General features: G+C 43.0%; 1 protein-coding gene across 1 annotated transcript; it reads left to right on the forward strand.

The window, feature by feature from the left end:
• Positions 1–13,915: 13,915 nt before the first annotated feature.
• Positions 13,916–15,019, forward strand: LOC119733858 (proteoglycan 4-like). Its single transcript, XM_038207225.1, has one exon. It carries the CDS (start codon positions 13,916–13,918, stop codon positions 15,017–15,019), a length of 1,104 nt encoding a protein of 367 aa, XP_038063153.1.
• The last annotated feature ends 1,884 nt before the right edge of the window (positions 15,020–16,903 follow it).

Below are 16,903 nucleotides of genomic sequence, written 5' to 3' on the forward strand. Positions count from 1 at the left end.
CGTACTATAGGAAGAACAGCGGCTAGCAAGTGCCGTAGAGCAAGGCGCACAGCTGGTAAGTGCTGTATCTGTAAGTCGGCAAAGAAGTGCCGTGAAGTTAACATCGTAACATCGTTAGTCAGCATTCAAGTGCTGTGAAGAATTTAGTCAGCGTTCAAATGCTGTGAAGAATTTAGTCAGCATTCAAATGCTGTGAAGAATTTAGTCAGTGTTCAAGTGCTGTGAAGATTTAGTCAGCGTTCAAGTGCTGTGAAGATTTAGTCAGCATCCCAATTTCAAGTGCTGTGATTGATGAAGTTATTCAGCATTAATCGACAGCGCACAACTTACAAGCCATTGCCTCCAAGCTAGCCGAATGCGCAAAGCAAATTCAGTACGCGAATAATTAATTCTGCTGACGTAGACCCGCACATGTATTATTATAGCTGCGGCGTCTTGCTAAAGAGTCACTTTAACTAAACAGCAACTGCAGTAACAAATATTTTAAATGTAAATAATTTCCTGTCATGTAAATAGAGTTGAATAAGCCAAGTTGACACTGTTAATAAATTATTTGTTGCGGATTGAGTTCTTGAATTCTAAAAGCTGTTTCCGCGAGTGAATTTCTTGTTTGTTTAATGCATGCGTCTGCTGCGCATTAGTAGACTGAGTTTTAATAATACGCCTCTTCTGATTGACAACTGCGGAGTCTTCCTGCGGACTAGGAGCCTAAGCTGCCCCTACCCCTCCCCTCCCTGAGTCCACAAAAAGTTAGTTCATACTGGTTCAGAGTTTCACCCCGTCCCCCCTTCCAAATCCACGCCCCTTTCTTGTTCCACTGACTGCGCCCTCTGACGATCCACTCTGCATCATCCGTCCTCAAGCCGTGAGTATTACACGGTTGGTATATCATTCTCTGAACGGGCACCCCCTCCACGCTCGTTACATTTTTGGTGGCAGCGGTGGGATCTCGACTGAAGAAGTTACTGAAGATTAGACTACGCTACTACGAAGAGAAGAAGAAATATGGAGACTTCAGATACCGAGATCCAATTCGGACCCATTCCGGAGGAAATTGAGAATGATGTAGAGGAAGATACAGGCAGCGGAAACTGTTCTGCAGAGTTACATATTATTGGAGCAGACGACGCATATACGTCGGCACAGCAAAGTCTACAGAAAGAGCGGGAAGAACTCAAGAAAATGAGAGAAGAAAACGAAGAATTGAAGACACAGATTGAAGCATTGAAGATTCGTGAATTAAGTCTGTGTCCAGTGCAAAGTACACCGGTGATGAATCAACCTAAGAGGATTGGGAGTTTCGGCAAAACAAGTTGCAGCAACACAGAAAAACCCAGGGTTCGTCCAGCCAACTTTGACGGTTCATCTTCTTGGACCGATTACAAGGTACAGTTTGAGTTGTTAGCAGAACTCAACTGTTGGAATGATTCGGCAAAAGCAGTCTACTTAGCTGCAAGTCTTCGTGGATCAGCCCAATCAGTGTTAGGAGATTTGGACGACATCAGACGACGAGGAAGCGTGACAAAACACTACCGGAACTTTCCCAAGCTATACGAAGATTGACGAGACAAGCCTATCCATCCGCCAACTACCAACTTCAAGAGACACTTGCCAAGGAGAATTTTGTGGACTCACTACATTAGATGGAGAGTTTTCCAGTCTATAGACCAGAAAGTCTAGAAGTTGCAGTATGAGTCGCTGTAGAGTAAGAGGCATTTCAAGTCGCTGATAGGCAACGGACAGGACAAAGAAAGCCGACTGACTGCTCGCGTGGTTAACGCAGACGATGGGCGGCAAAACTTCATTGAAGACAAATATTGAGAAGATTTTGACGGATGGCTTTAAGAATCTGCAAGGACAGCTAGTTCGGGAAAGGTCGAATCCTGGCGGGAGTTCTTCGAGCACTCCAAATCAGCAGAAGCAGGACAGATGTCCAATGCGCAAACCAGTTCAGTGTTGGAGGTGTAACGACGTTGGACACTACAGTAGAGAATGTCCGCAGCAATGAAGACGGCCACCAAACTTCAACCAAGCCAGACAGCAGGGAAACGGGAGACAGTCGAGCAATTGGGGCGACTCTCGACTGAGCAACGCAAGGCCCAGCCGGACGGCACAACAGTAACAGCCCGATCATTGTCAACGGGAGTAGACGGGTTATACGTAAGGGGACATGTAGAAAACGTAGAAGTTACTTTCTTAGTTGAAACAGGGTCCAACATCACGATCATCAAGCCAGATATTTACTTCAAGATTCCAGAGCAAGATATACCTCCACTAGAAAGTAAGACAATCTAGATGGTGACGGCTGACGGCAAACCACTTTCATTCAAGGGGCAAGGATGGTTTAAAATCCACATTGATAAGGATGATGGGACCGAAGTTGAACACAGAGTATGGGTAGCTGACATAGAGCTTGACGGTATTTTAGGATACGACTTCTTATGCAAGTATGATTGCCAACTGGAATGGGGAAAAAGATTGATGACATTTCAAGGAACGCCAGTTTGCTCGGTTGAACAACACATGCGCTGTCGAGTAACCGTGTGCATACCCCCGAGAGGAGAAGTACTTATACCCGGCAAGATAATTGAAGCAAAAGAAGTTGGTGTGGCTATAATGGAACCCGCATCAAAGTTTCTGAGAAATCATGACATGATTGTTGCTAACGCGTTGGTGGATACCCGGGAAGAACTAGTTTCAGTGAGGGTTTTGAATCTGACGGGACTAAACGTTGCTGTGTGCGAGCCAGTGGAAGAAATAATGACGAATAATGAGGAAGACGACGCGCATATAGCAGCTTGTACCTGGTACACGAAGATGATAAGGAAGTTGGAAACGCGTCCCTTCCGGATAACCTGACTGATTTGTTCAACAAGTGTAGTTCGAGCCTTGATGAGGAACAACGGGACCGATTCAAGAATCTTCTTCTTAGACATCAAGACGCATTCGCTAGTTCGTCAGAAGACGTAGGGAGGACATCGGCGTACAGGCACCGAATTGATACAGGCACGGCGACTCCAATACGACAGCAAGCCAGGCGACTGCTGATTTATCAAAGAGCAGAGGCTGAAGCAGAAGTGAAGAAAATGCTGAAGAGGGGCATAATCGAACCATCTTCTAGTCCGTGGGCGCCACCCATAGTTTTTGTCAAGAAAAAAGACGGCAGTATACGGTTCTGCGTGGACTACAGAAAATTAAATGCTGTAACCGTCAAAGATTCGTACCCGCTACCAAGAATCGATGATACACTTGACGCACTCTCCGGTTCTACGTGGTTCTCAACACTAGACCTTCAAAGTGGTTATTGGCAGGTGGAAATGTCCACAGAAGACTGTGAGAAAACGGCATTCGTTGCAGGCAATGGACTTGGGTTTTATCAGTTTAAAGTCATGCCGTTTGGCCTATGCAACGCGCCCGCTACATTTGAAAGATTGATAGAGAGAGTACTAACTGGACTTCAATGGCAGACATGTTTGCAACCTTTTCCAGCGAAGTATTACTTTTTGGGACACGAAGTTTCAGAGAATGGGATCGCTACAGACAGTTCCAAGACGGAAGCAGTTCGAAAATGGCCCACCCCAAGGAACGTCACTGATGTTAGAAGTTTTCTGGGTTTATGTTCATACTACAGAAGATTCGTGAGAGGGTTTGCCAAGGTTGCAAAGCCGCTTCACCGACTGACAGAGAAGAATCGTAATTTCCTATGGACAGAAGAATGCGAGATGGCATTCAGACAGTTGAAATCAGCCCTTACATCGGCGCCGATTCTAGCATATCCTATGAGTGATGACACTTGTGGTTTCATCTTGGATGCAGACGCTAGTAATGTTGGTGTTGGAGCTGTATTATCACAGATGCAAGACGGAGTTGAGAAGGTCATTGGGTATTTCAGCCGGACATTGACCAAAGCCGAACGCCGATATTGCGTCACAAAGAAAGAACTTCTCGCAGTAGTGGCAGCAACGAAACACTTCCACCATTATCTGTATGGGTGAAAATTTCTAATTCGAAGTGACCACGGAGCACTTAGATGGATGATGAATTTCAAGAACCCTGAGGGACAGACAGCCAGATGGCTAGAGGTTATGAGTTCATACACGTTTGATATACAGCATCGAGCACTGTGATGACTGTGAGCAGTGTGATCGAGTCGAGCGTAATTCCGAGCAACGACAAATCACACACAGTATGAGGATTCCTCGCAACTACGATGCAAGGGGCAGAAGACAGAAATCACCCGTTCGTACCCTAATGGAAGATGATACACACGTATTAACACAGACGCACTGTTATGAATCTACAGGTGATGGGGATAAAGATGATGAGTTTCGAGATGGCACAAGGTGCGCTATCGTCGACTTTAATAGAGGAACAAAAAGAAAATCGGCAAGAGAAGTTCTGGAACGGTTGTTGGTCTGAGGACTATTGGTCTGACCATGATACACACGCCACCATGGATTCTTTGGGCAAAATTGACCCTGGAGAGAAGTCCGAAAATGGTGTTGGGCTGCGGGACAGCCGGGGATGAGTGGCCGTGAACGTTTGCCGTGGTAAAACGTGTTCAACAGAAGATGATGTGGTGTGTACAGCCACAGACTTAAGACAGTCGCAATTGAAGGACAAGGCGATCGGACTGATCATCCGATGGAAAGAATCCCGAGATGTGCGACCGAAATGGAGTGAAGTTTCCCCAAGTGATGAAGTGATTAAACGATATTGGACGCAGTGGGACCGCCTGCAGATGCGGAAAGGAGTGTTATACAGAAAACGGGAATCTGAAAGGGGCGATCAGATAACTTGGCAGTTAGTTCTCCCAACTGAGATGAGGCAAAATTTGATGCAGAGCCCCCAAGGTGACCCGACTTCCGGTCACCTAGGAAAAACTAAGACGCTAGACAGGATACAAAGACGCTATTATTGGTATGAGTGGCGACAAGATGTAAGCCGACTATGCAAAACCTGTGATGTGTGTGCAGCACTTAAACCCCCGTTAAGGAAGCACCGAAGTCCAGTGAACTGAAGTGGACTGAAGTGGACTGAAGCTTACGCGATACCAAACCAAGAAGCAAAGACGGTTGCCACCGTGTTAATTGAGCAATTTATTTGCAGGTACGGAGTTCCCTTACAGATACATACTGATCAGGGAAGAAATTTTGAATCGGCCTTGTTTCAAGAAATTTGTCGAGTTTTGAAAATAGACAAAACCAGAACAACAGCGCTTCATCCTTAATCAGACGGAATGATCGAGCGTTTCAATCGGACTCTAGAGGCGATGTTGGCGATGTTCGTATCCGACAACCAGAGGGACTGGGACAGGTGTTTACCCTACGTCATGATGGCATAGAGGACGTCTGTACACGAGACTACTGTATGCACCCCTAGCGAGATGATGATGGGAAGAGATGTACGACTCCCCGCTGACTTACTGATGGAACGCCTAGAGGATGATGAATTTTGTGAGGAAAGCGACGAATATGCTGACAAATTGCGAAGCCGACTTCAACAGGTGCATGAGTACGCCCGGAAACACTTGAAAGTGGCAAGTGAGCGACCAAAGAAAAATTACGACCACAAAGCTAACGCCGGTGGATATCACTTTGGTGATGCAGTTTGACTTCACAACCCTCAGAAGAAGAAGGGGTATAGCACGAAATTGCAGCGTCCTTGGGATGGCCCATATGCGGTAACAACTAGACTTAGTGATGTCACGTATCGCATCCAAAAAGGAGTGAAGACAAAACCGAGAACAGTTCACTACAATCGCTTGAAACCTTATTGTGGTGAGAATCCGCCGACGTGGCTGTCGACTTCACACCCCATAACTCACAATGGAAATGATGACTCTACCGAAGTTGTAGCTGAGAAAAAGCACAATATTGGGCTCAAGGAATCGCGGGAGACAAATGAAACAGAATACGGAGGAGTTACACGGCTCAGGAGAAGTCAGCGCCACCGAAAAGTACCAGAAAAATTTGGAGAATACCAGCGTTATTAAATAGCCCCCCAACAGTAAATATTAGAATTCTTTGCGATTAGTTAAGAAAAAGTAGCAAAGAGAATAATCATCAATTAAAAGGAGAGATCGATTTGTGTTTTGTTTTGTTTTAATGCAGTGCAGTTTCGAGTAACGTCAAGCCAGGGAGGCGTGGTCTCATAAGATAATTTGCATAATGAAGATGATAGGCTAATTTACGCGCGAACGCGCGTACACTTGAGCTCACGGCCGTCTCAGCCCGAAATAAATAGGGCGCCCTCAGTGTTCTAAAAGGGCCATTCGAAACTCGCGCTTGTTGTTTACGTGCGTCGTGCGCTACTCATAAAATATTCAAATCGGTCAGGCAGGCGCGCCTGGTGTGTTTGTATTTCTCGTATGCCCATTGGTTAACGGCTTGATGCAAATGAGAAAGGTATGCAAATAAAGAGCAAAGGTCACATTTACATTGATATTTAAATACCAAACCTTCTAGACGGCCCTGGCAGGAACTAGGTCGCAGCTTGTGTGGGTCACTCACGTGGTGTAACTGCGAGCGCGAACGAAGGGAATGATTTTTGAAGTGTGAAAAAACCCCTCATTTTTAACGGGAAAAATCATTTTTGATGATTTTTGTGGCATATCATTGGTGTAATCGATAACTACTTGTGTGGATTGAGATGGTTTTAAGGTAAGGGCAAGCATATTTTTTGTTTTTGAATGCCAGGAAAAGAGGGTAGATTTTGAATGACTGCGAGAGAAAAGGTGAGCGTATGCATGTATTGTACATTGTGTACATGTACGTACATACAGTATGTACACATGTACATGCACATCGTACTGTACATGTACATTGTACGGTGTGTATGCATTTGTACGTACATGTACAAAATGTACATGTACATGTACATTCAGTGACGTACATGTACTTCCAACTTCCATAGCATTTACGCTGTGTAGCTGCACACATGTACACATGTCCGTCCATGCAATGTGTGCATGAAAACTCATGCATATGATTATGAACATGATGAAGAAAGAAGTACTACTAGGCCTAGACAATATTTGTGGAGGATCAAACTTAAATGCAATGAACTGCCAAATAATCATTCCTTTAATTTATTCACACAACGATTCAAATTACAATTTACGAAAACAAATAACCTGAATGTTAACATGGTTAATATAATAACTATTCATGTAAACTGTACAAATTGTTATATGAATAGGCCTAGGCTATATGTACATGATTGTATACCACCTGGATAGACACATTTGAAACTCCAAATCATCACGATGTTTGTTTGGAAATAGTTATTCATACTGAACTATACATTGTAGTTCATCCAAAAATGTATTCCATACCAGGCAGGGCAAGGAAAGTCGTTTATACTGCACTGATCTGATTTTTCAACAAATTAAATGTCAGTCCTTTCAAATTCCATCCTATAAAATTTGACTCTTCCTATATTTTTGATGAAAAAGGTAGGATAGCTAGGGAAGCTTTTAAAGTATTAAATATTGTAGGCAGAGGTTACATTACATACTATTTTATTTAAGTAGCACTTTCACAATAATATGTACCAAGAATAGACGCGGGAGAAATCATAGAATTTTTAAATGCGCGCATGCTGACTGACATGGTACTGGAAGCGCAAAAGTTTTAGTTGATGATGCGTACAAAGCAACGTGTGAACATTTGCCCCATGTTTAGCAAGATGGCGCGTATACAGTGAAACTTATTTGAAAAATGTTAAAAAAAAAAAAAGTTTAATTATATGTTAAATATTCCTCTGTCCTTCACCACTTCTCTTTTTTCTATACAAATTTGAAGTTTTGCAAATACTGATCATTGTAATTGAGGTACAGGTTTTAATGCATACATGTAGATCATTTTGATCATAGTGGATGCAGCAAACAGGATTCACTTTTATTATTTACAAATGTACATGTAGCATGATGATAGAAGTGCAGTATTGCTAGATTGCTATACAAGTGACCCATGGATGGAACACGTTTCATTTATTTTTGTAAAATACACGTATGTACTTAGTATATTCTTGAATCACCTTAAACCATCCAGGCTTCGTCATACACAATATTCACTTGTTTACCTTGTTCCTATACATAACGGAAAATGAAAACGTGGTAAACTCTTTTGAACAGCTATAAGTAGTGATTTCATTTTCTTTGTATGTATATTCTGTGCATCCTCTAGGTACTCTGGAAATAAGAAAGTACAAGAATAATGGCAACATGTACTCAGTACCCTACACTTGCTGCATTTGGGCATTTCATCAAATGAGTGCTGACACACCTGTTTAATTTTCAAGTGATGGGTAAGTTGGGAGTTTTTGGTTTGTGTTTTTACGACAAGACTTTGGTTATTGTTAATGTTATTCGCCGCCTGTTATCTGTGAAACTGCCTGCTTCGCCGCCTGTTATCTGCGAACCTGCCTGCTTTGCCATCAAGTGCCCGCTTCATAGTTGAGTGCCCACTTTGCTTCGCATTTGAGCACCCGCTTCGCATTGGAGCATATGCATGCAGTGATTAATTCTAGTACATGTACTTACTACTGTACTATACATGTACATGTGTAGATGTACATGTACATGTATGTCAACTTGGTTTCATCTCGATATGTTATATACAATATGATTCTTTTCTCTTTTTCAGGGTAAGGCCCCAGTTAAACTAGGACTTAAATATATTTATGTGTCAGGTGACTGAAGTAAATTTAAGCTCTCCCTGAAAGAAAATATCCCTTCATTCTTCAATTATTCTCTTTCTTTTTACACTTGCAATTACTTTAGAGTTGACCTCAGGAGCTGTTGCGATGTGGTGGCGCCTCATCACAGTCATCAACCGTTGCAAGTTGTCCTGCATCCCACTGACTGCCCGGCCTGTACGGTTGAATTGAGTGTGGATGAGCTCCCCACCCTGCTCATTCAGGAGACCGAATCCCACACCGAAGCGTCCCAGCTGGTTCACCGCATGATCCTCGAGGAGGTGCATTTTTGGAGTAATGCTGGCCTCAGGAAAGTGCTGCCTGTATGTGTGCATAAAATCCTTGATGCATGCATCTGTGTGTATGAGAAACAGTGAGGAATAAGAGTGACAAACAGCAGTGAATCCAATCGCATCGTTAATGCATAAAGGACGATTTCAACCCACCAATCATTTGCAGGTCAGCATGTGTGATGCGGTTGGTGTGGTTTATCCCATGGTGCACATCGCTGAACTTCAGGAGCACATCACTGAATTTGTTGCCGACCAGTGCTGCCTCACGTATCATCTCCTGATGTTTCTTTACGGGAATGTCATCACATGGGAGATTCTGAAGGACTTTACGAGGAGCAGAGGTCAGGTCAGCTATGACATTTGGCTGTATGGAACACACAAAAAAACAGGGAAGTAGCAGTCATATTCTAATTCTGCATAGTTCGTTTGATTCACTCCCAAAGTAACACAATGAATTCGTGTAATGATTGAGTTACCTGGCAGCATTTGTGGACATGGTTTCCGACAAACGACTTCCCATGATAGGCCTGGCGTTCTACCTTGTGGCGCTTCAAAACATCATCAAGGGAACCTGCGACAGGTCCAGATCCATGGGGAAGGTCAAGGACAACACTTTCCTGTATCAATTAACCAAAGGAAATTTAGTTATTATTTGCAACTGCCAAGTGCATGTGTTGTCAAGATTGTAAATGGAATCGGCTGCTCGCAATTACAAAGAAACTTTACCAAATCTTTGAGCTGTGCTCGTAGTGTGAAGGCACGATTTGCCATATTTTTGAAAACTTCGTCGGCATGCTGGAGATTGTTTTGGAGCAACTGAAGGGGAAGCTCATCCTCAATCTCCTCAAGCTCATCGTGCTTCTTAGCAATATCCTGCTTCAGATTCTCCTGTTTCAAGAACTCTGCAGTGACTTGTTGGTCGAAGTTGTTCTCACAATCTTCTGAGGGGTCAGCATGCTGCACGCGGAGTTTGAAGATTTTCAAGTCGATCCTGTGACACTCTGCTTCAAGCATGTCAAACAACTTCCTGAAGACCCCCAGGGATATATGCAGACTTGGAAGCACAACCTATGTATGAATAATACAAACCAATGAAATGCTTTTAAATGTGTTCGTTTTTATATGTGTACATGTACATGTAACTGTCTTTTTTTTTAATATTGACTTTAAAGACTTTCTAGCTCACGTGATCAATATCGACGGCAATCATATGCTTAGCAACGACACTGTGAGACACATCCTTGGCATGGCTTTTGCGAGAGCCGTCTGCTTTGTATGCCTGAAAGTCATCATCGAGGCTTGATAGTGTCCTGGGGGTTGCTAAATGCTCACGTTCATCTGGAGGAAGTTGCATTTGCTTGCGGGTTGTATGGCAAAACAAGCAGCAAAAACGAGCTGTTGGGGAAAATAGAGTAATGTTACTTGTACATGTACAGTATAAGACTAGCACATGTAAAAATGTGGTTCATAGACGCACAGGCATGCACTGGTACATGTATTTGCTACATGTACTTGGAATTGAAGCATTAACTTACCATTACAGCTGCAAATTCCATAGGTCTTCGTCAGCAGCTCGTAGTCCCCAAAAACGAACACTCGGAAAGACTTTCCTCTGTAACAAGTTATTAACAGAAGTTGAAAGTTGAAATTGTTATGAAAGATCTACAAGGACAAATGTACATGTAATGTACCAATGTATGCTCATGATATTACTGATAAGATATCAAAAACAATGACCGACCACGTACCTCCAATTCTGAGTTCTGAGGCTTGACACTTGATGAAGCACAGGCTTTATGTGTTGTAAGTTTGCCGTTGAATCTTGAGCCTCAAAACAGCAGAACACAACTGTGTTTTTGGATGAGTTGGGATGGACTGTGTTGACAATCTGGAAGGCAAATTTAAATGACTTGCCCCCCTTATCACCACCAACCTTTATCCAAATTTCATCATCTGGAATGATGCCATCATGCCAAGTAAGGGTTCCATTTCTAAATGGAAACAGGAAAAAAAAGATAGAAATATCACACTTCATGAAATTTAAGTCTGGTGCAGCTGTAACTTTTGATTTAAAAAAAAACACACCAAAACTTACAGTTCATGCCTATTCAGGTAGTCATCAATTATCCCATGCAGATCCTTGACATGCACATATGGAGCATCAAGTGTCTTCATGCCATCCATACCGTTTGCTTTATTTGATGGGAAAAGCATTGGTTGTAGGGACCCAATCAGGTTGTCACTAAGGAGAGCTGCTTGCCGCTTCCTCATGGCCCTCTCTGAAGTGAGGCAGTCAACACCTCCAACGTATCTGCATAAAATTGCATTTGAAAATTAAAACCATGGACTGGCATGCAAGTACAATGTACATGTATGTACATGTATATTTGTACATACATATGCATGAATATGGGTCATTTATTTGTTTTATTCAGAAAAATAATTACCGTCTTAACTTCCGAAGTTGTTCCCATGTAAGCTGACAGTCATGCATCATTGCCAGGCTTTGGTCAGGTCCCATGGCATCACAGACTGTAGTGTTGTTGCTGCAAGACTTTGCAGGGGGCGTGCACTTTGGTGGCCGCTTCATTTGCACATACGCAGGCTGAATGTGAGAAAGTATTTTGTAAAAAAATTAAAATATTGTTTTGCTCCCCATGTACATGAATATTTAAATTTCTGTAATGGAATTAAATTTTGTAATGAATGAAATTAATTATTTGAATTTGTATTTTTTATCAAATCATATATTATTAAACAGCAATGCGTGTCTCTCTCTCTCTCTCTCTATGTATATGTTCTGGGTAACACTGGCTAAATTTAATGGCTTCATTTAGATTTACATTCCTAATAATTCTGATATAGTGGTTTGATAAACTTTTGACTGATTATTTGTACTGTTTTAAACAGGAAAGGTTGGAATATTAACATGTACTCTATTTTCACTTTAATGTACATGTACATGTTTGTAATAATGTTTGTAATATTTTATTAATTAATAATATATCAGACATTTTATGTATATACTATTTTATAATAATATTTATTCAATAGTTGCAATCTAAACTGAAATACAAACCCTTCCTGGTGTCTTTAGCTGGGCAACTCTGTCAGTGTTTAGGAGCTTCAGCCATGTCCAAGCATCGGAAGCTGCTTCAATTTCCTTGGGTATGGGGGACCCTTTGGAATGGCTAGAAGCTTTGGTCCTTAAGACCTCTGCTGCTTTGATGACCTCTGTGTCCACTGTAGGCTCATTATTTTGGGGTCGGGGGGTCGGTGGGGATGAACATACGTCACAGTGGCAAATGGCTGGTTTTGGGGGCTTGGTTGGGCATGTGTGGGAACCCATTTTGTCCACTTTGCCAACACTTCCACACTTGGAGCATACTGTGAGTAGAACATCAAGTTGGAGTCGAAGGACTCTTGGGATTGGGGAAATTTGTTTGAAACTTGTCAATTTCCTACATACTGGACAGGGGACCTCAGCTCTGTTCTTGTAAGTAAACCACCCTGCCAAACAGTCGGCACAGAAATTGTGTTCGCAGGGAGTCTGCACTGACGGTGAACCCAAGACACACTGGCAGATGGGGCAAACAAAAATAGTTTCCTCGTCTTTACTTTTGCCAAGAATATCGATTAATGGCGTGATACATGTAGAGTTTTCATCCACATTGAAGGGATTAGGTGGCAATTCCGAGTCATGCTGAACTTCTGTGCTTAGTGGGCCTCTGTATATTTTAGTTTTAGAAGACCGACCCTTACTGTTCAGTGTCGTGCATACTTTACATCCCCCTACTCTTGGGTGCTTCTGCCAAGAAATGACTTCAATCCTGGTTGTGGAGGGTGGGTCTCTGTTTCCTGATGAAATGTACCTTAATGACCTTGCACATCTGTAGCAGACAGACTGAGGGTGTATCTCGGGCTCATCAGCCCACGTACTTAAATTGAAGGCAGTCAGAATTTCTTTTCTGTAGTTGCTGCACAACACAGGCTTAGTGTTACTCTTTACATTTCTTTGTGTAACAAGCCTACGGCCACAAATCCGGCATAATTTATCAAGAGAAGAACGATGAAATTCCATGTCTTGTAGAAAATAAACCAAGATTTAATTGGATGATAAAAACCTTTTTGTGTGTCCATCCTTCAGTTGTCCGATGCAGCGAACCATCCCCACTGTCCGTGCGTGCCGTGTGTGTGTACGTACGATACGGCGAAAATGTAAACATTCCCACAGATTCATATTTCCCGCGCCACACGTACATGTATATGGGCCGTACTTGCACACAATACGTGCGCTCATAATGCACGCATTTCAATGGGGAAACTCCGCACAACCTTCGCTGTTCGCGTAAAAATGACCGTGAAATCGACACTCAAATCTCAAAAGTTATACTTGCCCTCACCATTCTACTTGGAAAAATACTGCCAAGAGGGATATTTTAACCAAATTTTTGTGCCAGATGTTCGGGAAAATGATGATTATTTAGTAATTTGGCTTTTCAAAAAGAGTGTAAAAATCTCGGTGTAACGAAATTTCTGCCACGTACGGATTCACTTCAAACGTAATTTTATCATGTTTTTAAGCAAATTTACAATATTTTAAGTCTTGAAAATAAAACATCATCTACATCTGCAATAGTTATGGACACATCTTTCATTTATTCTGCAAGGGAGATAAATGGGAACAAATTTTATGGCGCTATCGGCAACGGATGTATACGCCTGTTCGCCACCATGTTTGTTTCTGGTGTTAGAATCTTTACTGGAGTAAACAATTTGTTAAACAAACGAACGCTACAAGTTTCTTTGCGTGCGTGCAGTGTACACGGAACGGCCGTGAGCTAAGCTCTCTTGGGCCCGGCCCGGGGACGTCAAAAATTCACTTGCAGCTTGGCCTACAGTGAGTGAACATCATAAGCAAGATGCGTGTCTCATGTGTGTTTTGTCGGGCCATCTTCAGGACCTGGAAGGATTTGGCCAGGCACACCGAGGAGGTCCATCGAGATCGAAGGAGGCAAGTCAGGTGCAGCATATGCCAATTTCAAACAACCAGTGAAGATGAGCTTCGCCGGCACTGCCGGCGAATGCACGAGTCTGACCGTCACGACCGTCGCCGAGTCATCAGGCCTTATGGAGGACGCAACAGATATACAGCCAGCAGGCGTCCAGACATGCCAGAAGAGAGAAGACCGGAAGGAAGTAGGCCTAGAGAAAACAGGAAGGAGTCGGAGAAGGAGACGAGGAAGGTGCAGACCCCCGAGCACCCGGCCCCCACCACAACGGCGCCGTCGACACCCCCACAACAGCTGGTGGATGAATCATTTCTAACCATTCATCCCTCCCCCAATGCCATGTCCCAACTCGATCTTGAGTCAGGGCCAACCCTGACCACAGCAGAGCTGATGTCACTAATGGGCAGCCTTTGCACGCCCAATCCCCCCTCAAGCATGTCGATAAGGAGCAGTCCAAAGAAAGTTCATTCTCCCCTTCCACCCGATCAGCCTGTCGATGTGCCGGCCACCCCTGCGTCGCCGATGAGAAAGTGGCTTGATGAAATAGACGAAACCATCAACCAGCTCTTGCCCCCACCACCCCCAGCGCCTGATGAGGAACCTGCCGACACCGCAGCTCCCGCCCCCACGCCGACCCCTCCTGTGGCGACGACCACCCGGCCCCCGACCCCGTCCCCCATCCCTGCAGCTGAGCCTGAAGCAAAAGAGCCCCACAGCCTGCCGGCGAACGACCCCCGTTTTGCCCGGAGTCGTCGGTCCGTCGCCCCCAGAACAACAGCAGGAGCCGAGGTAGAGAGGATGAGACAACAAGCGCGTACAGACCCCATGGCCATCAGAAGCAGGAAGGATGTTCTCCACCCCTTCGACTTCGGCGTGACTGTCCGAATGGTGACGGAGTCGGCTACCTTCCCAGACGGACGGGCATTCAGCACCAGCTACACGGAGTACAACCTGCCGTCCATGCCAACAGCCGGCCCAAGGCTTTGGACAACGCAGGAGGAGCACGAGCCATAGGCGTAAATGTATGTACATGTAGGCCATAATGATAATTAAATATATATTATTTCCTAGTGTTGCTGATTAGAGCTGAATTGAATTTTATTGTTGATGTTTTCCTACGTAGCCCAAGGTAAAAGTAGGCCCCTATTTTAGAAATAAAATAAGACAAATTAGCTTGAAATTTTTCTAAAACACCTGCTTCAGAACTTGTAATTTAATAATTCCTTGAATCTTTGAAACCTGAAGCTTCATTGCATACTTGTTGTATTTCCAAAATTTCTAGGGAAGTGCACAAAAAATTGTGTCATGGTCGACTATATATTAATTTAATTAGCCCAATTGACTCCATTAATTTCTGCAGGCTGCATTAATAAAATTATAGTGCATTAGGCCTAATTATTGCTAGCAAGCACGTACTTCATTAATAACACTGCCCTGGATGAAGTCTGAAATTAATACATTGTATGCTTTTCTATGTACGCGCAGCCCGCACACCTGTGGAATAGGACAAAAATTGACTTCTCGAATTTAGCGCCTTTTCCAATTACCCATAATGCATTGGTAAACTTTGTTTATGTTAGAAACAAGATGGCGGACTGGTTGTGCGTACATGCGAGGTTTCTATTTCAACTGTGTTAAAACTGTTATGCTAGATTGTGACCCTTTCCCAAGCAGCAACTTATTGATTCATGGTTTTGGCTAAGGATTAAGGTAAAGTAGATATAAGGCTATTCGTTTTATCAAATTTGTTTGACGGTGACCACGTTTGAAGGTAATTTCATCGTAGGAAAAATTGTCATGCTGAGTCTGTGTGCAACTGTCACTGTGTGTTTTGCACCGTACACACGACACGTATATAATTCAGGCATGCATATTTTAGTTAAGTTTCGAGATACTGGACTTTAATAGCCCTACTTGAATTGTGTGAATGTAAAATGATATTAGCTTCGACTAAGTCTTGAGCGGGCAGGTTTTTTTTATTGATCAGCTGATTGCAAATATTACTAAATTGAAGTTTGATTAGAACAGAAGCTCTAATTTTGAGACATGCATTTTTCTTAGTTGTTGTTTGCGATATTGAAATGTTGACAATGGGTATTTATGCGTTGAATAATGTTTAGTGTTGCGGCCAAGAATACCCATGTCACTTTGTTAGTTTTCTGGAGTGCTTAAAATTTTCGATTTTTGTCTCTTAATAACTTATATCTCTTAATAACTTATATCTCTTGAGAGTGTGACAAAAATCGCTCTGCCTTTGTAAAATTTGTGGACACATTTTTATCAGTCAGGTTCACCGTAAGATTTTAAATGCTCCTGTCAGAAATTGCTCTTTTATTCAATACACATTTTTCCTAGCATTGTTTCACTTACCAATTGTTCACATGAATATAGGGCACATCCTTGATGAATGTAGAATTTCTAGAAAGCTTTAATTATCTTACAATGGTGCCTAATTTCCCTAAAGTTGTTATTTCTTACAGATTCTAGCGACAAGTGGTTTTACATAACGCAAGTGGTTAATGGCAGAAGTGTTTTTACAACAGGCATTGATTGTATATCGTACGTATAGGCTACTAATAAATAGGATTTGTACATTAAAACAAAGACTGTGCATTTTCAATAGCAAACGCTGATCAGTGCGAATGACTCATTTGCATATATGCTGCGCACGTTTACCCATTTGTAGCGCGCGCGCAGTTCGTGGCCTAGTTTTTCACTGCCAGAACTCTATAAAAGGCGAGCGCCACCAGCATTCGGGTGGCTCGGTTCGAACGAACGAGTCCCGCGTACTATAGGAAGAACAGCGGCTAGCAAGTGCCGTAGAGCAAGGCGCACAGCTGGTTAGTGCTGTGTCTGTAAGTCGGCAAAGAAGTGCCGTGAAGTTAACATCGTAACATC

This window comes from Patiria miniata, unplaced genomic scaffold (assembly GCF_015706575.1).
Source record: "Patiria miniata isolate m_02_andy unplaced genomic scaffold, ASM1570657v1 HiC_scaffold_26, whole genome shotgun sequence".
Classification (NCBI taxonomy): Eukaryota; Metazoa; Echinodermata; class Asteroidea; order Valvatida; family Asterinidae; genus Patiria; species Patiria miniata.